This window comes from Ammospiza nelsoni, chromosome 3 (assembly GCF_027579445.1).
Source record: "Ammospiza nelsoni isolate bAmmNel1 chromosome 3, bAmmNel1.pri, whole genome shotgun sequence".
In the NCBI taxonomy this organism is placed as follows: domain Eukaryota; kingdom Metazoa; phylum Chordata; class Aves; order Passeriformes; family Passerellidae; genus Ammospiza; species Ammospiza nelsoni.
Window position 1 is genome coordinate 16,307,183 of NC_080635.1, and position 23,131 is coordinate 16,330,313.

The window sequence follows — 23,131 nt, forward strand, 5'->3', positions numbered from 1 at the left end:
AAAAACCACAACAAAAAAGCCCAAACAGAGTTGCTTTCCAAAAAAGGCGGCTGGGCGAGATGCTGCGCGGGTCCCGCTGCAGCGCAGCGCATCCGCCGCGGCAAGCAAGAGTTTACCGGGATAGCGCGGAGCTGGCCGTTTACTTTTTCCCGTTTAATAGATGATTAATTGCTGTCCGGATTAACCCTCTTTTTTTTTTTTTTTTTTTTTTTTTTTTTTTTTTTTTTTTTTTTCTCCTTCAGTTTTCTTTCTTTTTTCTGGCCGGCCTCTCACAGGCGGAGAGGCGAGCTGAGTAGTTCCTCACAGCGAGCCCTAAGTGTAATAACTGTTTGCTAATTGTAAAATCCTTATCCAGGATGAGGTTTGGGCAAACAATTTGTAGGGCTGTAATTACATTGTAAAAGTGTTTCGGTCTGAGTTGCGCTGAATTAAGCTCATAAAGGCCTAGTGGAGACGCTGAAAAAGGGTCTTTTGGTTTTTTTGTTTTTTTTTTTTTTATTTTGTTTGTTTGTTTGTTTTTTTTTTTTTTTTTTTTTCATTGGGAGGGGGAAGGAAAAGAGGATGGGAAGAGGAGGAAACGCGTCCCTGGGAGCTGGGTCACAGCCACCCCCTGCAAGGACCGCTGCGATGGGGAATCGTTACCGAGCGCTTTCCCCGGGGAAATCGCCAGAGAAATGAGCCCCACGCGCGTGGCTCGGGTGGGTGGGTGCGGGTCAGCGCATGAAAACGGGTCTTACCTGAGAGCTCCGCATTTCTCTCGCCGGGATAAAAAGCCGGTCCTAGCGGAAAAGGGGCGGGAGGGGGGATCGGAACGCGTTTCCCCGAAGTTTGAGACGTGGCGGCGGGGGCCGAGCCGCTCCCCGCCGCCCCCGGGGTCCGGCAGCAGCGGAGCAGCGTCCCGTGTGCCCCAGGGGATTTACCAGAGGAACTCCCCGTCACTTCCCCGTTCCCTCAGCAGCTCAGTCGGGACCGCTGTACCGGGGGCTCTCCGTCTCCCGCCCCGCTGCCCGGGCGGAAGATGCGGTAGTGTCGGGGCAGCTGTCCCCGCAAGCGCCCGCTCGGGGCTCGGCGCAGCCCGGCCCGCAGGTAGGGGAGGAAGGGGCACGGCGAGTTCTCCGTTCCCGGGCCGGCGGGGACCGGCGGGGCTGCGGGGAGGGATGGCTGTGCTTTTGAACGCAAGGGAGCGGACCCCCGCACCGGCGGATGGAGGCACCGGCGGATGGAGGCACCGGCGGATGGAGGCACCGGCGGGGGGAATCGCGCCACGCAGGACAGCGCACCGGCGGAGCTCGGCGGAAGGGATGGGGATAGGGATGGGAATAAGGATGGGGACGGCCGGGGACAGGGACGGGGACGGGGACAGGGATGGGGGGCGCCCCCCCCCCGCGCCGGTCCGAGCCCCGCTTCCCGCCCGGACCAATGGGGGCGCGGCGCGGGGCGGCGCGGCGCTGATTGGTCGGCGGCGGCGCGGCGGCGGCGGCCGGGGGCCGGGTGAGCTCACTCGGCCGGCGGCCGCGGGGGGAGCCGCCGGGGAGGGGGGGGGGCGCCCGGCGAGGCGGGCGACGAAGCGAGGGGCGGGCGGCGGCGCGACCCCGGGGCGCTGCGCGGGCGCTGCGCGGGGCGGCGGTGCCGCCAGACAAAGGCGACGGGAGCGCCCCCGCGGCCGCCGGGGGGAGGCGGACGGGGCGTCCGCGCGCGCGCGGGGGGGCGCGGAGGGCAGGGCCGGGAGGGGGCGGTGTGTCCAAGCCGCGGCGCTGCGCGGGCGCGGGGCGGGCGGCGCGCCCCCCTGCGCCGGTGGCGGAGTTGCTGCCGCCCAGCGCATTGTGTAAGACGCGACCTGTTATGGCCACCACTACTTCCGGGTTCCCGCAGTCTGCTCCAGCCCGGCGCTGCGCTGCGCTCGGGCGGAGCGGCGGCGGCGGCGGCGGCGGCGGACGGACGGCAGCGCTCGGACCGCGGCGGCGGCGGCGGCGGCAGCGCCTCCCCCCGCCTCCCCCCCCCCGCCATCCCGCCCCGCTGCCCTTCCTCCCGCGCCCGCCCCGCACGGCACCCGCGCCCGGCCCGCCTCCGCCAGCCTCGCCCGGCGGCCGCGCAGGGGCAGAGCGAGCCGGCGCCGGCGAGGAATTAGGAGCGATCCGAGGAGGAGCGAAAAAAAAAAGCCCCCCATCATCATCATCATCATCATCATAATAACCATAATAAAAGGAGAGCCGGCGCGTTAGAGAGCCTTTTTAATTTTTAATTTTTCCCCCTCCTTCTCCTCCTCCCTCGATTTAAATTTTTTTTCTTTTTTGTAAATTTTTTTCTTCTGTTTTTTTCTTTTTTTTTTTTTTTTTTTTTTTTTTTTTTTTGGGTGAGCGCACTCGAAAATTAACATTTGCGGTGTCCTGCGCGGTGGGAGCACACGCAGCGGATCATCATCAGTCATTCACCACCTTGACAACCTCGCCTGTGATTGACAGCCGGAGTGGCAAAAAGCCATGAGACTTGGTAGTTGGGTTTGAGGGGCACTTTAAAAAAAAAAAAAAGAGAAAAAAAAAAACTGATTTGGGGAAAGGATATTTGCTTTCGCCCCGCTGCTGTCTTGGAAACGAGAGGGGGAGAGTAAGAGAGAGAGACAGGGAGAGAGGGAAGAAAGAAAGAAAAAAGAAGGAAGGAAGGAGGGAGAGTTGTTTTTTTTTCTTCTAATTTTTTTCTCCTTTTTTAATGCTGAGTTACCGTATCGCTTCGCTGAGATCCAGCAAGCTGAAGATTTTACTCGATTGCTTCCATTGCTGGAGACGCTAAGGGATTTTTGCCTTTTTTTGGGGGTGAGGGGGGGGAACTTCGTGTTTCTTTCTTTTCACACTGGCCTTAAAGAGGATATATTAGAAGTTGAAGTAGGAAGGGAGCAAGCAGGCCGATGGCGCAAAGGGTACGTATGATTAAAAAAAAATGGATTTCAAATGTGAAATAATACTGAAACGTGGCTGACAGAGACGCTGCGAAAAAAGTTTCTTTTCTTTTTTCTTTTTTTTTTTTTTTTCCTTCTTTTTGGAGTAGGGGCACAAAGCGGTGTCCTGCAGTGGTAGGATTTATCAGTTGTACTTGTAGGCTTAAAACCTATGTATATTGCTATTTTCTTGGTTCTTTTACTTACTCCCCATCCCGGAGCTCTCAGGGAAGAGGCAAGCTTTCTATACATTAATGACATGCAGGCATGTAAGTGAATATGTCCGAGCCTCTCTATTTGTTGGTTTTGTAGCTCTAGTCCTACCAATGTCTTTTTTAAAATCACCAGTGCTTGAAATATTTGAATGTGTGCATGTCTCTGAGCATTTTGCTGTGTTAGTGATGATATACCGCTTCATTTTCAGAAGATAAGTTCTGGCTGGGAGTAAGCACAACTTTTTTTTTTTTTCTTTTACCTGTTTTTTTACTCACACTTCTTTCTTTCCTTTTTTTTTTTTTTTTTTTTTAATATATTCTGTCCCAAAAGGTGCAGAGCAGTGGGCAAACTCCCCCCACTCTTTTAGAAAGAAAGTGACTTTAATTTGAATTGGAGGTTACAAACATTCACTGCCATGTGTATTGTTGTTTCTATTTTGGGTGCGATTCCCCCCTTTTTTTTTCTTTTTTTTTTTTTTTTTCTTTTCTTCTAACTACCTCCTAAATTGGAGTTTTGAGAAAAAAAATAAATCAGCTGTAGTCGGGTGAACAGGGATTTGGGGAAGGAGAAAAGCTCTGGAAAGACGTTTTCTTGCCTAATTTGCCTGCCGCCGTCTGAGAGCTGGTTGGGAAAGAAAGTTCCTCTGCTGACAACTTGCCTTTTACTCTTTCTGTCCAAGCAAGTGTCAGGGATCTTTTAAAGTGTTTATTCACACCTTCGCTTTTAATAGATGAAAAGTGGCCGTTTCCCCCGCTGCCTGGGAACCGCGGTAGCTTTCGGTCCTTAATCTTTAACAAAGAAAACCCTTAAAAAAAAAAAAAAAAAAAAAAGAAAGGCATTCCCAAAATCCCGAGAGCCCGGGCGAACGTTTCCAGCTTTTCGGCTTTAAAAGTCGTATTCGCGTGGAATTGCTGGGAATCCGCAAATCGCTCCTTCTCGTTTTTGGTTAGGTTTGGTTTTGTTTTGTTTACCGCTGCTGAAGTTTTTGCATCCTCGCTGGGCGAGGTACCTGACTTCTTATCAGCGGGAAAAAGTTTAGCGGAGGGAAATTTGGATTCCGAGAACCGCTTCCCTTCATGGGGTGGATGGGGGGGCGGGGGCTGGGGAACTTTGGGGATGGGGATTAGGGTGGGATTTTTTTCGCTTTCATTTATTTTATTATTATTATTAATATTAATATTGTTGTTGTTGTTATTTCTCCTCCGCCCCAGACTCGGAGGGCTTCGGGCCGGAGCAGCCCAGCCCCTGTGCTCCCGGCCCGGGGCGGCTTTCCCTGCCCGGGGCCGGCGCGACGGAGCCCGGGCGCGCTCGGGGGGGATCGCGGCTCATGCCCGGGGGGGCACAGGGGAGCGGAGCTGCTGCCCCCGCCTCCCCCTGACGCCTCTCTGCTCTCTCTGCCCCGCAGTACGACGAGCTGCCCCACTACGGCGGCATGGAGGGGGTGGGCATCCCCACCACCATGTACGGGGACCCCCACGGCGCCCGCCCCATGCAGCCCGTGCACCACCTGAACCACGGGCCGCCGCTGCACTCGCACCAGTACCCGCACGCCGCCCACGCCAACGCCATGCCCCCCGCCATGGGCGCCTCCGTCAACGACGCCCTCAAGAGAGATAAAGATGCCATCTACGGGTAGGTGCCGCGCAGGGCTCCGCGCAAGCTGCGCGGGATGGAGCGGGGCGCAGCGCGGGCAGGGCACGGCGGGATGGGGAGCGCTGCGCGGAAAAGGGCCGCGTTCCTAGTTTGTGAGTGCCTTGGGAGGCGGGGGAGAGGGTCGGGGTCCCCCCGGCACGGGGAGCCGCGTGGGCTCGGGGGAAAACGGGCTTGCTGGAGGGGCGGCAGGCATCACCGCGGGAGGAGGAGGAGGAGGCGGAAAATAATATTCCCAGGGCACAACCTGCGCCCGTGGTAAATCTGTGCACGGAGTTCTGGAGCGGGGAGTTTGGAGAGCTTTGCCCAACTTTCCACCTTATTCGTCTTTCCTTGTGCTAAGAGAACTCAAGATCTGCTTCTCTCAAGAGTTTTTATTTTAAAATTTTCTTTTCATTTTCTTTTTTTTTTTTTTTAAATCTTTTATCCGTCAGCGTTCAATGTTTCTCAATGTGGCAACTTGTAAAGCAGTTTCTAGGCCGTTGCGATGGGAGCTGGCGGGGTTATTACGCTGGGCACAGATGCTTTTAAAATGTATCTGCCCAGCTGGAGTTTGAAGCGAAGTTGAAGAGCCTTTAAAAATCACTCTCAGGACAGTGAGGAGAAGGGGGAGCAAAATAAAATTCATAGATTTCGGTTTCTGTATCGGTTTATCAGAAATCTGAAGGGTTGGTTAAAAGTCGGTGGTGTACGGTACCCAGAAGGGGGAAAAAATTGTGAAGCCCTGGGAGAAAAAAAAAATGAACTCCCTGTTATAAATATACATATACAAACGTGTGTGTGCGCCCACGCTTATTTATTTATTTAAATTATTAAACGGGCAGGGGAAGCAGATGCCCGCGCTGCCTTTCTCTCGGGGAGGCTTTCCAGGCTGGGATTGCCCAGGAGCACCTGGCTTCCCCCGCGGGTCGGGCCGGCGGCTGCGGAGCCCCGGGGGGCTGAGGGCCGCGCAGGCCGCAGGGAGCCGGCCCGGCTTGGCCAGTGGGCCGGAGGTCTGTTTCGTGGGTTTAAGGGCTTTTTCTTCTATTTTTTTTTTTTTTCATTTGGATGGGGATTCTTTCTTTTTATGCTTTTCTGTTGGTTTGGGTTTGTTTTTTCCCCTTTCACTCCCAGCAAGTCCTCCAGTAGAAAACGGGAATTAAAAGCATAAGAGGCAGAAGTGTATGCCCAGGGATTTTAATTTTTTCTATTTTTTTTTTTTCCTAAAGACAAGGAAAGTTAATTCAAAATGGCTGCTGGAACCGGCTTAGGTTTTATTCTTGGCTTGTCCTAAGGTTGTATTAACAATATCTGCGGCCGGCCAGTGCCGAAAGGCCGGGGAGATGCCGGGCCGCCGGCCGGCTGGCTGTGGGAAGGGGCCGGGACGCTGCGGGAGGCGGCGGGGGGTGCCGGAGCCCCTCTGTGGGTGCCCCCTTCCCCATGCACGCTGCTGTGGGACTAACTATTGTTGTGTTTGGGGTTTTTTTTTGTTTCGTTATGATATTTTCCCCCCCTCTGTGTGTGTGACTATTGTATTTTCTTTCAGACACCCCCTGTTCCCTCTTTTAGCACTGATTTTTGAGAAATGTGAATTAGCTACATGCACACCCAGGGAGCCTGGGGTAGCGGGAGGCGATGTTTGCTCCTCTGAGTCTTTCAATGAAGACATAGCAGTGTTCGCCAAACAGGTCAGCAAAACCGGGTTGAAAACAGTAAAAGCAAAAAAAAAAAAGAGGGAAAAAAATCGTATCGAGAAAAACAAGTCTCTGTTGAGATAAAGATGCACGTTTCCCCCTCCCCCCTCTCTTACTGAAAGAGGCATAAAAACCAAAACAGAAAAATCCCCAAAACCCCAACCAAAACAAAACACGAGGAAAAAAAAAATCAGGAAATCTCGGCATTTACTACCCCCCCTTAAAAAATGGATAAAGTGGAGCACTCTGTGCCCAGCCGGGAGTTTCGCTGCGCGGCTCCCGGGCGCCGGGACGGGCTCTGCCGGGAAAGCTCCATAGGTATTTTTCAGTGTATTTAATTCACTTGCTCAAGTGTTTGGCTGATGTACTAAATCCAGCAGTCAGGGCTTTGCACGGAAGGTTACATAATGGACCCGACAGTGTAATGAAGCAAGAAATAATAACATCTGCTTTTTCTGCTTCCATATTTCAAATCATTTTTATTATTATTTTTCCCCCCTTTCTTACATTTAGATCCGAGCAGAGAAACCCCTCTTTTCCTCTAATCCTGAACTGGATAACTTGGTAAGAGTTAACACTTCTTCCTCTCCCCACCCCCACCCTCCCTTCCCTTCCCATTTATTTATTATTTTTTTAAACTTCTGTGTCATCTGGAGAGGTGGTTTAGTGGTGCTAAATTGAAAATTTCTCACGTGGATTTAAAAAAATTATAATTGTTGCAATGACTACTTTTATATTTACAAGTAAACATAGTGTGGTAATTGCTTGGAAGAAAAAAATCCCATAAGGCTATACATAAAGGAAAACCCCATCCAAAGAGGAGCTGGCAGGCTTGATGGTGAGCTTGCCTCCCCAAGAGGAGCGGTGGATTTATCTCCACTCTAACCAGCCCCTCCACGCACCTTTTAAGCAGCTCGATGGGAAACAGAGAAGATTACAATGGCTGGAGATGCACCAGTGGCAAATTCACTGAAAATGAGGTCGTTTCTCTCTTTCTTTCCTTCCCCCATTAAGGATAAATATTTTGCCTCCACTGTAGGAGTCCTGCACCCGCTTTCACAAAGCGAGGAGCCAATGGTGGTGTTTAGAGGATTGGTTTTTTTTTTTTTTAAGAAATGTTTATGATCCGTATAATTCAGTTGCTTCATTGCAATTGGGATTTTTTTTTTTTGTTAACTCTAGGTCGCTTCTCGTTAAACAGCGCACAAAGCCACCGCTATTAAATTTTAGTGTTATTGCCATAAATCAAAACAACTTTTTATTTACTACTAGAGAAAAGTCAAGCTACAAAGTGTGGTCAAGGTGGCTGTGGGAAATATCCCCAAATCCAGGAATGAGATTAATGCTCATGTTGTTTGTGTCTTTGCAGATGATTCAAGCCATACAAGTATTAAGGTTTCATCTGCTGGAATTAGAGAAGGTAATTTTTGTCTCTCTCTCTCTCCCTCTCTTTCTGTCTACCTTCCCCCCCTCCTTTCTTCCTCCTCTGTTTCAGTACTGCTGAAGTTCAGGCTTCTGGTAAATTTGCATAAATGTCTTTCTTTCTGGTAATTAGTGTCAAGACCAATCTTGGCGTCCATTTCTCTTCGCAGTTTAATTACAATTTCAGCCTCTAAAACCGAGCTCTCGAACGCCCAGGCCTTGTGTTCATTGTAATACTTTGCTGGCTTTGTATAAATAGTTGCAGTTCTGTGGTGCCGCAGATGAGACTCGAAATGGTTAGTTCAGTCAAGCCCCTGAAATTGTGATTAAAAAAAAAGAGATATTGTTTTTTTCTTGGTGATGGTGAGGAAGAGACTTCGGTTGCAGTTAGTTGGAAGGGGGGAATCTTTTTTAGTTTTTTTTAAGAGCCATCTGCAGGTCAGGCTCGGGGCGCGGATTGTCCTGTAACATTTTGCAGAGACAAAGCAGAGTTGATAGTTCTGTCTGTCTCTTGTTCCTGGGAATATTGTACACCTCTGAGCAGAAGAAAGAGATTGCAGCCTGAACGCAGGACTTTTTTGTTGGCTGTTTTAGAAATCTTAGGAGGGAGAATGCTAATTTCTGAGCGGGCGGTGTCATCCGAGCTCACGTTAAATTGGAAGTGCGCTCTGGGTTTCCTGAGGATTTTTTACGTGTCATTGATAGCTGGCCTAGAAGAGAATTCCCTTTCTCCTAAAAATAAACATTTTGAGAGGTTTTTAAATAGTTGAAAAGTTTCTCGTGAGCCTCAGTCGCTTTATCTAACCGTAACTGTCAGGTTGTTCTCGCTCTACCAAAATGTGTTAAAATCTGCCCATTAATAAAGGCAGCTCAGGTACAAGTCTATCAGAGCAACTGGGGATTTCAGGACATGGATGCCTATAATGTATTTCAGTGCAGTGCATGTGGATTTTTTTTTTTAATCCTTTTTTCTGTCCTCATACCCCTTTGGAAAGGGTTTATGATGAAATAACTGGATGAAATTAAATAGTTTACCTTAAATGTCACCCATGCAGGTCACCTCTCTAATGGCCACAGCTCCGGGAGCAGATGAATTTAACACGGGTGTTGAATATGTTGTAGCCTGTGAATCATCTTGTCACTGTCAATTTTCTGCGATATCTCTATTTTGTGAGAAAAGAAAGTTATTCCTAATTCTGGATGCGTCTAGAGGTCTCAGGGGGATAATTGCAGTGTGTTTCCCCTATTTAGGACTTTTGATGTCACAGGGGCGAAGGGGGGAGACTGGTTGCACTTGTCAATTTTACTTATGTATTCCTGATTATATTTTCTTCCTTTTTTTACCCCCCTCTCTTCTTTCTTTTTCTTTTTTCTTCTTTCTTTTTTTTATTTTTTAACCTCTGTCATAATGTAGGTACACGAATTATGTGACAATTTCTGCCACCGGTATATTAGCTGTTTGAAAGGAAAAATGCCTATCGATTTGGTCATAGACGATAGAGAGGGCGGATCAAAATCGGACAGTGAAGACATAACAAGATCAGCAAATCTAACGGATCAGGTATGATCTCGCCAATGTCGCACAACGCTAAAATTTGTATGCAGATCGCTTGCTGGGTCACTACGCCTCCTTTTATTATTTGCATATGATTGAGTCCCTTTTAGATAAATTTCCATCGAAATGAAAATTTTTGAATAATGTGGCTATTATTGCTTCATTAAGGCTTGCTCCCAGATTCGACCTGGCGAGATGAGCTTGTAAAAGCATCGCCTGCAAACTCGACCTGTTTCTTGTCGCTTTTAATTTCTGTCTTTATTTTATTTACCCTTTCCAATAATAGAAGTGGTATCTGTGAATCACTGGCTTCTTGGTAGCTTAGGGAAAGAAGGGCTGGAGTCGTTGACCAAAATAATAATAATAAAATCCGAGATAGGTGGTCCAGAGAAGACAGAGAGGGTTTGAAATCTAGCAAATACTGGCTATTTTCTTCCCGTCTCTACGGTTCATTAGTCCGTCTTGTCAGTTTTCCTTGGCCGAACGCTTTTAGACTTGAGTGAACATTGCTTTGTGCACGCCTGCCTGCTGCAAACGCGCCCATTTTATTTTACTTAATAGGAAAAAAAAAAGGAGAGAATAAAATGGGTTTCAGGTTTTAAATTCTTTACCTTGATGTTTTAAGTTTTCAAGCCCTCTCTTTAAAGAATAAATGTAGTCAAAGCCAAGCCAGCAAAGCCTCGCGTGGCTGTGACGGTAGTCCAGGTTTTGTTTGGGATGGTTCAGACCTTTAATGTCGGCTGCAGCGGGGTGGGAAATGCGGGTGAGCTGACTGGGGAGAGCTGGCTGTCCCCTCTCCCATCCCTCCTCCTTCCACTGGGTGCAGACTGGGATCCTTGCCTTTTCATGAGAGCACTTGGGGCTAATGCAGAAGGTGTCCAGATCTAAATTAAGCTCCTGGGTGATGGTAGTGACTGAGATTTGGCTTTTACTCGAGTTGGGTGAAACGGTGGGGTTTTCGCGGTCCATTTGTTTGCTCTGAACCGAGGGGTAGCAGCGCTTTGCCTGTAAGAGAGGGGACCTCAAGCACACGCACAAAAAAGAAATCCCTGATGAAACCCCCCAAGTTATTTCTTCTTTTTGATCAGCTGCGTAAATATAGTGTTAGGAGTGATCTGCTCCTGGCTCTGGAGGTTTCCTTTTGTTCAAGCAAGGCGCAGCCAAGCAGACAGGAGTTTCCTCAGCTGCTTTGCTGTTATCACTGGCACTGTCAGCTGGGAGTTATTTTATAGATCACCGACATAAAGGTGCGTTGCATTGCAGTGTGGGCAGTATCTGAAATATTTTCTCCTATCTGCCAAAGGCTGTTGGTTTGTGACAGGGGAGGCAGGCTTGAAGGAAGGCATGAACTTTTAGAAAGGGGTTTATGTGCGCATAGGTAGGTTGTTTTGAAGGGATTTTTTTTCCCTACCCAGTTTTGCTGTACAGGGGAAAAGCTTGGCAGAGTGGGTGGAGGGTGGTGTGGCAGGGAGGTGCCCAGGGCTGGTGAGGATGCTCCAGGTAGCCGCCGGCCCCACGCAGCACCTTAGAGCGAGGGGAGCCCTTCAGCCAGGGTCTAGCTGAGGGAAGCTCGACTCGCTGATGTTGAATAAAAATTGTAATCCAACAAGTCTAACTAGAAAATGGGTTTCTAAAAGCTCTGGAGTGCTGGGTACATAAAGCTATTTGAGCAAATTACAAGAATTGCTCAGGGGCACGAATGAAATCAACACTTTAATTGCCTCCAAAATGAAGATTTATACCCCATTTTCCCAACGAATCATTATTTTATTAAAGTGAAAGCTAAAGAAATGGAGCTGCAGTTTTGGGGTTGTTGGGGGTCGCTGTGTTTCTCCGCCAGTCCGCGCCCCCCTTTTCGTTGCCCGGAGCGCGGACATTGCGCCGTGCCCTCTCCCGCTGCGCGGCCCGGCCGCGCTGGGCCGCGGGGCTCGGCGCCGGCGCGCCCGGCTGGTGCGAGCGCTGCCCCGGCTCCGCTCCGGGCGCGGGGCGCGCAGCCGCGCACACACCCGCCCGCACCCGCGGAGCTGCGCGGGGAGCGGGGCTTTGCTTTCCGTGTTGAGGGGAAAAGGTGCAAAAGTGCGCTTTTCCGCCCTCCTCTGCCCCGGGCGATGGGGCGGCGGATCAAGCCCGGGGAGATCGGGCGGGCGGCGCGGGGGGGGGTTACCGGGGGATGCGCAGTCCCCCGCGCCCTCCGGTAAACTGCGGTGCCAAACGCGGCCCCGGCGCGGCCGGCACTATCGGGGCCCTAATGGTTCAATAATAAGGTGTTGAGTGCTGGTCGCCGGGGCGGCTAATTAGGATGTGGCTGCGCGGGGCGCGTTTATGGCTGCGCGGCCCTGGGATGCGCGGGCGCGCAGGGCCGGGCGGTGGGAGCGAGGGGCTGCTCCGGGCGTGGGGCCCCCGCCTGCCCACGCTCTGCTTGGGAGAGTAGTAAAAGAGTAAGTATGTAAAAGCTTTTATTATGGATTTAATTACATTTTCTTATATTGTGGTAGTAAAGGTTACAGTTAACAGGGTGTTTTTTTCTTTTAATTTATTGGTTTCCCCTTATTTATTCTTTCCCTAAAGGCCCCTCAAAGCCAGTGCCTTTAAGTCCCCCCAGTTAATAGAAAGCAATGACACTAATGCTAGATTTTGCAAAGTAAAGCCCTATAACACTAACCATTGTTCAGTGATTTAACCAGCTCAGTGGCACTAGGTCACTAAAATAGCATCCTTCTCCCACGGGCTCGACCCCACTGCCTGCCAGGGTGCGACCTGCAGAGTTGGTGTTTACCGTCACAGCTCCACAAGTACAAGGCAGGAGTCTGGGCTTTTTGCTGGGGAGAGCTGAACTCAAAATCATCCAGACCCCGGGACTTTAAAAAACCTAGCTGAAGAATTGCAGTCATCCTCAAAAGTTTCAAAATAAACCTTTTTTAATCATTAGCTTTTCAAACATTTGCATGTTTAAATTTTCAGTGTTTGTCAGAGCACAGAAAGATTTAGAACACAGCTGTTCTGTGATGTGTCTGGGAAAACTCCCTCTGATTTAAAAAAAAAAAAAGCCCATAGACTGCCTATAGTCTGACAAGAGAAATTCAGTTTCGTAGGTAATCCTGAACTGTTATTGTGGGGCTGCTTTTTTGAAGCCACATTACCTTGGCACTCAGGTGTCTAGTCCAAACTGTAAAATTCTCCTACAAGAGCATGTCTACAAAAAAAGCCTTTAGAAAGTCCTTTAAAGAAAACATGGTACAAAGTACCCGCCACATTCAAGTAAAATGCATTAGCTGTGTAAGATAGATTTTATAGGGACAAAACAGTATTTTGCTTACTGAAAATAAACTTGTTGAGCCTGTCCACCAGAGCACTGCTTGACAAAAATTGCGATTTAATAATGCACAAGCCAATTACAGATGCAGAAACTTTTAAAGGCAAATCGTCGAAGAGCCAAATTCCTATAGGAGCTATGAGGGAAATGATCAAAAAATGAACATGAAATAAGACTTCCTGCAAGAAGGTCCATAATTCAACATTATTTGACTCCACTGTCAGGGAAATTGTTGAAGGATAGTAAACCGATACTGGAGTCTCAGTCATTTTTGTTACAGTCTTAAATGTTTGCAACTGTGACGTTTTAGATGGCCCTTCTTGGGCGATAATATATCACATATATACACACGTATATAATAAAGCAACACCTCTATTTATGTTGCAATAGATTTTATTTTAATGTGTGCAGTTGCAGAGTTGCTCTAACAAAAATGCAGATAGACAGCAGCTTTTTTTTTTAATGGAACAATTACCTAAAATTTGTTCTTTACAAAGAAAGAATCATAAAGTGGAATCCAATAAAAAACATAGCTGAAAGTGGTAGAGTTGTTCAGGGCATCGACCGGTTACGACTAGACTAAACTTTCCAAATTCTCAAATATATTAGCTATACCTTGTAGCCAATACAACAATCGTGCCTTAGGGAAAAAATTACTGAGAAATACTATTTTACTTTGGGACTTCTTCACAGGTACTTTCAAACCATATATGGTTTTAAAGACGAGAGCTAAAAATATTGCTGCCTTTAGGGTATGTGCTCCCATATTGGAGGAACAGGCATCAAAATAATCGATGTGGTGCAGAGGGTGCAAGGTAGAATTCATTTCTGCATAATAAAAGAGTTACAGCAAAGTACGACTGAGGATGACCAATACATTACATTTAAAAGACTTGAAATTTAATTTTCTTCCTCTGACTTTGTCACTTTGAGACAGTGAGTCCTTTTTTTGTTTGTTTTTGTGTAATTTTTATTATGTTTTGCTGTGATATTTAGAAGTTGTTACCATGCCCCAGTTAGGCAGGCTATTTACGTGAAGATGGGATACGTTAATTTCTGTTCCAGACATGTTTTCATCTGATACACCCTGGCTGAAATTGTATTAGCAAAATAAGATTTTCTTTGCTCTCCGTTTCTTTGAGTAAATACATTGTTGTGTAGACATAAGATTGAATATATTTTCTTTAGTTTATTATTTCACTTCATGAATCCTTGGTGTTCTTTTTTATTTTTTAATCATTCAAGAACCCAAAAGGGGCCATCCTTACAGCTGGGTGCCTTCCTTGCATGCTCAGGCAAAATTTCCATGTAAAGTTTTCCAAACTGAAGTTATGTCTTATTGTAAAGGATAGTTTAATTCCTGGATTTTTGGGGAATTCTTCTCAACATCAGAGCTGGCAGAGCTGAGTTTAAACCCCAGTTAACCTCAGAACTGATCCTAAACATTTGCGCGTGTATCCCAAGGCATTCCTGTAAGCCAGAGCTTGCCGTGGCTGCATTAGGGACCCTGGATTGTTATTTTGGGGCAACTTGGAGGCTTGAAAGTTATGAAAAAATGAGTTTTACCTTAAGTTTAACCTTTATGGCTGAGGATTTGAGTTTTTCTATGGCTGCTAGTCCGCAGGTAACAATAAAGGTAATGGGCTCTGCATGCAGAAGGGTTACTGCAGCCCCGCGTGGGTAATGTTAGACCTTAAAAAATCAGATTATATTGCTCTCAATCAAAATGAGTAAGTGTACATTGTGCTGATAAATACTACTTCAAAAAGCGCTAAAAATCCGGCACAGCTTCTTTAAATTAGGGAATCTTTCTTTTGTTTTGTTTCGCATTTCTGCATTTGGGGTTTTTGGTCATGAGAACACGCAGTTACGATCTATCTTGTGTAATCTAAACAAGTTTAAGGAAATAGGAGAGTTGTTTCTGTTCAGGAACGTCTTTGAAGGTTTCTGGAATTGTTTCCTGGTGAGGGTTGTGTGAGAGAAGGAGAGACTGGGGTGCGCTGCAGTGTCACCTCACGTCCTTGGTATACCACCTTCTCCACATGCTCTGTTTCTCGGAGCAGGCTTTGACTTACATGGCAAATTGGGAATAATTAGTGGTTATATTTTTATTTTTTTCCTGCAGCTGCAGCAGTATTTGGAGAGGGGGGTAGCTCTAAAAGAGCACACTTTTTGTGTTTGGCCTTCTTTGAGCATATTTACAGCGCTGGTTTAACGTCTCCGTGTCTAACCCGCCGCTGATACTCTGTGATGCGTTTGAAATACAGCTTCTCTGCAGTTGCTTCAGCTCTTCTTTGGCCTGCTTAGTGTGGTTGCCTTTTCACTTTCACTTATTTTTGCCCTTTGAGATGTAACCTGTAGTGTAGGTGAGAGCAGAATCCCATCAGGCCAGTGTCCTCAGGATTCCTTTTTTTAAATTTAGATGAGATCCCTGGAAAGCTTCAGTCCCTCAGCAGTGGTGGTGGGGGCTTGGTCTCTGTTAGTGAGAGGGCTGCTGGCACAGGGAAGCCCCATTGCCCCTGAGAGCTCAGCTCCTTGAGTTGCCTCGCTGGTTGCTGCTGTCGTGGGTTAATTTATTTATTTTTGATAAATACATATCCAAGACGTAAAGAGCGATGCGGAAATTTCAGGCTCGTGTGAGTCATTGTGCGTACGAAAGCAATAGCGCAGGCAGCAAGTGGTTTGTGGGGTTATTATGTTTTGGAAAAGGGAATCTGAGATTTCTTGTAGGTGTCTGGGGAAATGTTGAAAATTTAAATGTTGGTGAGGTGAATTTTAAAAAAAAAAAGAAGTGAGTTTGCCCTATAGGCAAAGGCTCTGTTTGCAATTTAAAAAACAAAAGAGATTTAAGGGTTATAATACAGAGACTGCCATTTTCTTATGAACTTGCAGGGCATAGAGAAGGTAGGATGGATTTTTGCCCAAATTTGGCCTCTTGTATTGGCAAGAGGATGGACTCTTGAAAGTTATGGCCACTTATTATTTTGCAAATGGCTTTTATTTTGCAAGCATCTTTAAATCCAGGCCATTGAAGAAATGTTTCCTCCCTGCCCACGTCAGAGGTTATCCATAAGTTTTGGGGATCAATAAAGGGATAACTGTGAAAGGCAATGGCTCATAACACATGGGGAGTGGGATGAGTTGATCTAATGTTCCCTGCCTGGCCTCAAAACTCGATGAATCTCTGGGTTTGTCCACACAAGGACACTCAGGAGAGGTAAGACAAATTGATTGGGTGTAAAATTAAAGTGCATTAGTTAAAGTGCATTGGACTATTGTGTGGATGCTCTCATTCAGAAGTAAAGTGGCCTTAGTTCACTTTAGCCTAATCCCCTTTGGAGTAGGCCACTTTTCTTTTGAATGAGAACATCCACATTAACTTTTAGTTAATTCGTCTTTCCCGAGCGCCCTGTCGGCCTCGTGCCCGACGCTCTGGAGAGGTTGGGCCGGCCGGGCGCTGGCTCCCCACGAGCTTTAGGTAAGCTTTTCATTAGGCATGTTTCGTCTCCACAGCAGCACTTAACCGCTGGCGCCTGTCACTGCCCCGGCCGGGGCTCCGCACCCTCCTCTCCTCCTGCGCCTGCAGCTCGAGAGCCATGTTGTCGTTAACGCTGCCTGGGAAAGAAACTGGAAAGTTCTGTGGTGGCAGGGATTTGGGATTTGGGGAAGGATCTGGCTGAGGTGGTGGGGACAAGGGCTTGGCCATGCTGTGAGGCAGGGGGAGGGTGATTTGGGTGTTGTGTTTCCCAGGTGAATTTGGCATCAGGCTGACATGCTCCTTACATAGATCGTTTCTTCCCTCTCCAGTGATAAGTCATTTTTTAAAGACAGTGAAGAAATCTAGATTAACTTTTTTCGGCTGATATTTCCAATAAGAAAGCCAAGATTGAATATTAGCCTGTGGGTTAGCTAGTTTACTTGGTGGAAAAAAATAAGGTAAGATAGTTTTGGAGCTGTTTTATATTCTTGCTTGAAGTTCACTGAGCCTGAGTTTCTGTTAGATATATTTTCAGGTGTCTTCTAGAGCTTATAAGTAACCTATTTATTTACTTTTTACTGACTCGGCCATGTGTGCCTACGCTGTGGCATGTCACACGCTTGCCATTGCCCCTTTCATTCATAATAAAATTTACAAGGCTTCTTGCTTTAGTAAGCAATTTGCTATTGGAGCCTTTCCTAGAAATACAGAATTCTATTTCACCAAAGTATTGTGTTTCCTCTTCAATCAGTACTGAGGTGAGCCGTTTTCTCAAGGACTCTCCAGGCATCTATATGATATTCCCACTTGGGCAGATGATCTCCAAAATTGCATTACCTAGTTCTTCATCCTGAAGAGCCATTGCAGTAAATTAAAATTCTCTTATTAGCATCACTGGACTTTGAATTTGGTCAGTTATTTTTGTTGTTTGCAGCTTGGCTTTCTTTTTCTTGTGATTTTTTTTTGTTTTTGGTTATTTTAATGCAAAGCAAATATGCACCCAGACCTTCTTTGCTTAAGTAAACTGGTCAACAATAAGAAAGGTAATTCTTTATTTGCTTAAAAGAACTGCCTGTTTTTACTTCAGAAGTACTGACCCAGAGTAAAGCAACAGCTGATGCCATCACAGGCAGTGTACTGTATTCAAACAGCTGTACAAAATGCAAAGCTGCAGTATTAATCCTGCCATTCACAGTTTATTTAAGTTTTTCAAGCTTCTCTCATATGGGCAGGGCATCAATGCCTAATTATGCCTCCATTAGGGTTACTGGGCTCTTAATACAGAAAATTATTGTATTTAAACTTTGGAAAGCTGCATCGATGTAATGTAAGAGTCTTGCAGCTGGCATACATTCAGGGAAGGCAGTCTTTACCTTGTAATTTTCTTTTCACTCATTTGGCCTTTAGGTTTTGGTCTAGTTTTGTTGCTGAGGTCAGACCATTGCTGGTGTTTTTAACGCTGGCTTTAAATAGCTCCATTTAAGTCTGTGTAGCTCTTGGGAGAAGGGAGGGTTAGAGCAGATTTAAACCCCATGGCTTTGTTGGGGTGCAGGGCTACAAGTGTCTGTGCAAATAGAAATGGTAGAACCTATTGTCTCATGGGTGTTTTGGCCTGCACTGCACTTGGGCCAGCTCTGTCAGTGCAAACAGGGTTTGATTTGTGCACAATAAATTCTTGGCCCCTGGTAGGGCTCGTGGTACCTGTTGCATTAGGGTGGGGTGTGCAGGGAAGCCCCTGGCCTCAGCTGGGATGTCACCTGCTTGCTGGTGCTCAGCAGCAACCTGAGGCATATGCTGGAGGTCAGTGGCTGCTTGCTGATATTTGGATTTATCTGGTGGGCTAAGTATTAACCATGGCCAACTCCTTGCTCGAAGCCTTGGGAGGACACAAATACTGCAGACTCAGTAAGCGACACTTTGGTTTTAGGCTTGAGCCAGTACAGGGCACTCTTCTTCTTGGGTTGCAGTCATAGAGGTACTTTGGTTCCTGAGCTTTTACACTTGCACCTGCATCACGGAGTTACCTTGCATAGGTAGAGTTGGCCAAATTGTTGGTGAGGGAAATGTCCCGGTGGCTTGCGATTTATGCCTTTTCTCTTGTGTGCTGTAGTGCAGAGTTACAGGGGAGTAGTGTCACTGCTGTGTTGTGGTGATGGGTACAGCCATGTCACCAGGAGGTAATTTGAAGTCACAGCTTCGCTCCCCCCTTTGCTCATGTTCACACAGGCATTTTGGGCAGCATTTGACATGGACAGGGGTTCCCTAGCTGAGTGGCACCGCTGGGCATCACTGTGACAGGAGGGTGACAGGGAGAGAAGACTTTCAAACATGTGTGAGTCGGTGGCAGGCAGCTTCCTGTCATTTCCCGATATTTGCACGGATGCTTGGGATGAGATTCTCATGTGCACTGGTGGCAGCTTAGGCACTATGCTTGAGCTGTTCCCTCCTTTACCCCTCTCTGTCTGGAGGATTTTGCAGCTGTGTTACCCCTGGAGGCTCCTGGCCCTCCTCCCTGTTGTGCAACCAGTTTTACTGGCGTGCCTTCGACCTACTGTGGGAGCGTCGTTGTGCTTTCCCCATGTCCGTGAGGCCCGTGGCAGTGTTTCGTGGCACAGCTATGTAGAAAAAGCAGGGTATGTACAGATGTGTCCTGCTACATTAATCTAACTCCTGTGAGGGATCTTTTTTTCATGACTGTTTTCTGTAAAGCCAGAGTGATGGTATGCACATGACTAGTATGTGCAGGGAGGATTAATTTTGTTCTTAAACACACATGTGCACGTCAAGCCGACGTTTGGCCCTCAGTGGCAAGTGTTTGAGGGATCCTTTGGATGAGAAGTGATATAGCAATGCTGGAGGGGCAGAGATGGGGAATGCTGTTCTACTGACAGTGTGAGGCAGGAGGGGAGATGCGAATTCTCTTCTCAGGTCTGTCACTGAGGTTCTGGAGCGAGACGATTAGGTGCTTGTGAGCCACGATTTTCTACTTCTGCTTTTCCCTTATCAGGTAGGGTTGATATCTTAATTTATATGTCATCTAGTGATAGCAAGGTATATATAGAAGATATTTAAGAATGAGCTGTGATATGTTATAGTAATTATATCACTCTGTGGATAATTTGAAGAACATGCTGCCAAGAAAGCAAAATGTTTCTGTTCGGTGTTATAGGAAAGCACTATGCTGAATTGGAAGGCTGATGGTAAACTTTGCTTTTGATGGCTTTATGCTTTGGTTTTAGCCTCTTCTGCTATTTTCCACTAATTAGCACTTTAAAAAAGTATTTAAAGGAAGGGGATAAACTGAAGCTGTGGATGGAATAGGTAGCAGTGCTGCTGGTGGTCTGCAGAAAGAGCAGAGCTGTGGGGTTGGCTGGAAACATTTGTGAGGGAGTGGCCAGTCCCGAGGTCTTGCCTGTCCCAAGGTCTGCCTGGCCTGAGGCATGGATCCATGTGGGGCCATGCCATGAGCCTCATGCTGCTACAGGCACCACTGGGTACTCCCAAAGCTCCCTGGGAGGTGCAGTGGGACCACACAGACCTCTCAGCCCAACATTTTTGTGTGACTTTGGCAGCTAGCTGTGCTTCCAAGCCGCCCCTCAATGAGCGGGTGGAGGCGTCAGGGAGCCACGGCCGCCTCAGCCTGGCAAACCACCCCTGGAGCTCACGGCCTGTGGCTCCCGCAGTGGGCTCGGTGTGTTTTGTGGCCACTGGCTCGCTGGCATGTGGCTCGCAGAGCCGGGCTGCGCGGCCGCTTCTTCCGCGCTGCAGATCTGGCTTGTTGTGAAATGGGAGAAAGTGGAGGAGCTGCTCTGCGCACGGGTTTGGCCATGAGCGTTGGAAAATGTGAATCACGGGGATTCCAGTTTTAAGCCTTCTGGAGATAACGGGCAGCACGTACTGGAGTGCGTGACTTGCAGAGGGCCTTAAAAAACAAGGCGGTGCCCTCAAGATTAAGCAAACACTTTATAATCAGGAACACATTTTATACCCAACACAGGCTTTGCAGGTATCACATCCATCCAGACAGAAAGGTGTAGCTGGAGCAAAGCTAATTATACTGCAATGTAATTTTGGTGTTGAACAACAATGCAAGGCGAGCGGGCTCTTGAATCCTGCGAACAATGTGCCGTAATCAAAATACGCTGACTCCGAATGGCGTCTGTTGTCAGTTAGCTAAAAAAACCATTTGATATTTGTGACACAAGCTCAGGGGTTTTGCTTGCGATGGAGCTGGAATGAAGCATGGCTGTTGCAGAGCAAGGACTGTGCTTGTGCCTTGCCTCCCTAAGAAGCCCCACTTGGGCTGATGGGATGTTGGAAATCAGAGCCTGCATTTAAGTAATGCAAAAAAATTTGCAGCGGGTGCTCCATTGGGTAATTTTTGTCTACCCAAAAGGTATCATCCCTAAAAATCTGAAAGGGGAATGCTTAGAGATGTAGCTTTTGCTATAAGTAAACCTTTGCTGAGTCGAGATATTCAGGGTGAAAAGCACATCTTTCTGCAGCACTGATTCCCGCTGAGGCTGCCTGCTGAGACCCTGGTGGGACAGAAGGGACAGGGTGGGAAAAGCTGAGGTTGAGGTCTCCCTCCTGCCTTAGTCTGTCTGGGTAGGCCAGTTCTGGGACCTCAGCCAGTCATCTGACAGCCTCTGCTGTCACAAGTCTCACTTGTACCTGAGCATCTGGCAGATCCCCTTCTAAATTACTTTTAACGCATAAACGGAGTAAAGGGAAGGGATGGCAGGCTCTCATTTTCAGGCTAAATGGTGAGACACTTTTCCTGTTTACACCTTTGGAGGAATCACTACATGAAATATTGAACAGGAAACTCTTATTTGTCTCTGAAGACCTTCTTCCTGGTCTAGAAAGATGTGGAAAATTCTCCAGTCTTATTTAATATAGCAGGAGCCAAGGAGGACTAACACACCTCGAGGACTTGCACACCAGGTTTCTGGATATAGCGGTATTGTTTGGGGCTAACTTTGTGCATGTTTCTGCCTGATATGTAAACTTAAATAAAATATCTATGTGGAGCAGTGATTTTTATGTCCTGACTGCAAAATTGTGTTTCCTTGTGTCAGAAAAGGGCCAGGGATTAATTCTATCTAGTGATATGTCTCTTATCAAAGGGAGGAGACAGGTTTACAATGCGAAGTTGCTCTAAATAGAAAGTACTAGTCAATGTTTGTTGTATGGGAGACAAAAACCCTGCATCACCATCAGCTGGCTCAGTTAACCTGGCTGGGCAGGCAGTGTTCACTGTTGAGCTTGGGATTAAAAAAAAAAAGAGCAATGTTAAGGTCCACTGTGACTGAGGCTGTTGCTGTTTAGGTGTCCGTCATTGTACCACGTGCAGCAACCCCTGGTGCAAGAAGCAAACCCTGAAGTCTATATGTCTAAAAGCTGTTTGCTTTTGTTATTGCCAGAAGCTTTCCTGGGTGCTTTTAGAGCCCTTTCTCAAAGAAAAGTCCATCTGCCCATGCTGTCCCCCCGGGAAGACCTTGGAGATGACTTCCCAAGTGCAGAAGGTTTGCTTTCAGCATAGGCAGAAGGTGTTGGAGCTGTGCCTCTGACAGAATGCAGCCCAGGCTAGGGGGGGCTCTGCATAGCTGTGAACACGTGCAGTGCTGTGTGCACACTAACATGCAGAAATGGGTTTTTTTAAAGTCTTGCCCCTGCAGAGTTGACAGGGCTTTGGTGCCTTCTGGAAGAGAAGAGCTGTGGTTTTTCTCCTTCCTCTTTGTCTTTATGTCCCGCCCAGTCTTGATGATCTCCATTTCATTCTCCTTTATTTTTTGTGGTTTATGTTTGCTGCTTCTAATTATTCTTTTTCCTTTGGAGCGCACTATCACCCTGTCCTTTTGCGCTCGCGTTTTCCATTCATCCTGTTTAGGACTACCAGGCCCTTTCCTTTCCTCTCCCTGCCGTGGTCTCTTTTCCTCCATGCTTTCAGGGTAAGGAAAGAGTCAGAAGGCTGTGCTGTGTTAGAGATGCCTCCCTGGGTACACAGTTGGTGTCGTGCTCCCCACACCTGGGTAGGGTCAGCGCTAAGGCATGACAGCAGAGCTAATGGAGAGCACTGGTGTTTTTGGGTGGATCGTGGTTTGATGACCTTTGACAGTGTGCAGTATTAGTTGTGCCTCTGGTCCCTTCAGGTAAAGTCCTGGCCTTGTGAAATCAGTGGCAAAAGTCCTGTTTATTTCCAGTTTTCTATTCTCTCTGGTATTGATGTTGATACCCACTCTCATTCCTTTTATTGATTTGTCTCCCATGTTGCATGCATAAAGACAGCTTATATCTTATTTTTCCTATGCAGCTGCGAAGAGTTAGAGAAGAGTCTTACTCTCGCTTGCAATAAGGGGAAACTAAAGATAGAAAGCTTATGACTTTTCTGGGGCTAGGAAGGGAATCCAGGTCAGGGCTGAGACTTCCATGCAGAGTTTTTTCTGCTTTTCAGTTCGCCAGGCCTTGCCTCCTTTAATGCTGCAAAGGTTTCCATCTGTGCACAAGTCACCCTCGCTGTTCTGCTTAGTTGCAGGCGGAGTTATCGCCTGCCTGTCATTTCAACAACCTTCTTTCTCTAGAAATTTCCCTTATTTCTCTTGGAAGACTGTTTTTCCATCTGAACCCAATCTTTGTGCCTTTGCTGTTCTTCTATTAAAAATAACTCACCTTTGAATCAAAGCTGCGTGAAGCAGATTATGCAAGAGTTGTTGGCATTAAAAAGCATCTACTTTTTAGCATTTGAAGTTTCTACGTTTACAGTTTATTCTGACCCCCTTGATTTTGGTCGTATTGGGTATGGTGTCCCCAGTTGGTTTTGGCAGGCTGGGAGGTGGGATTGCTATCAGCCTTGGTTAGTTCCACTAGGAGATGTGCAGGTGGCAAAGCA

At 47.4% G+C, this 23,131-nt stretch overlaps 1 protein-coding gene across 3 annotated transcripts in view; it reads left to right on the forward strand.

Moving 5' to 3' along the window:
• The first annotated feature begins 1,011 nt into the window (after positions 1–1,011).
• MEIS1 (Meis homeobox 1) overlaps positions 1,012–23,131 on the forward strand; it is a 108,222-nt gene continuing 86,102 nt past the window's right edge. For 2 of the 3 annotated variants that reach the window (XM_059467958.1, XM_059467960.1), the window contains exons 1-6: positions 2,404–2,914; positions 4,554–4,780; positions 6,324–6,465; positions 6,985–7,035; positions 7,841–7,891; positions 9,308–9,454. In XM_059467958.1, coding sequence (XP_059323941.1) covers positions 2,903–2,914; positions 4,554–4,780; positions 6,324–6,465; positions 6,985–7,035; positions 7,841–7,891; positions 9,308–9,454 — 630 coding nt within the window. In that variant the 5' untranslated portion in view covers positions 2,404–2,902. Of the gene's footprint in view, positions 1,087–2,403; positions 2,915–4,553; positions 4,781–6,323; positions 6,466–6,984; positions 7,036–7,840; positions 7,892–9,307; positions 9,455–23,131 lie in introns of those variants that run through there. The other variant, XM_059467959.1, reaches the window with a different exon arrangement.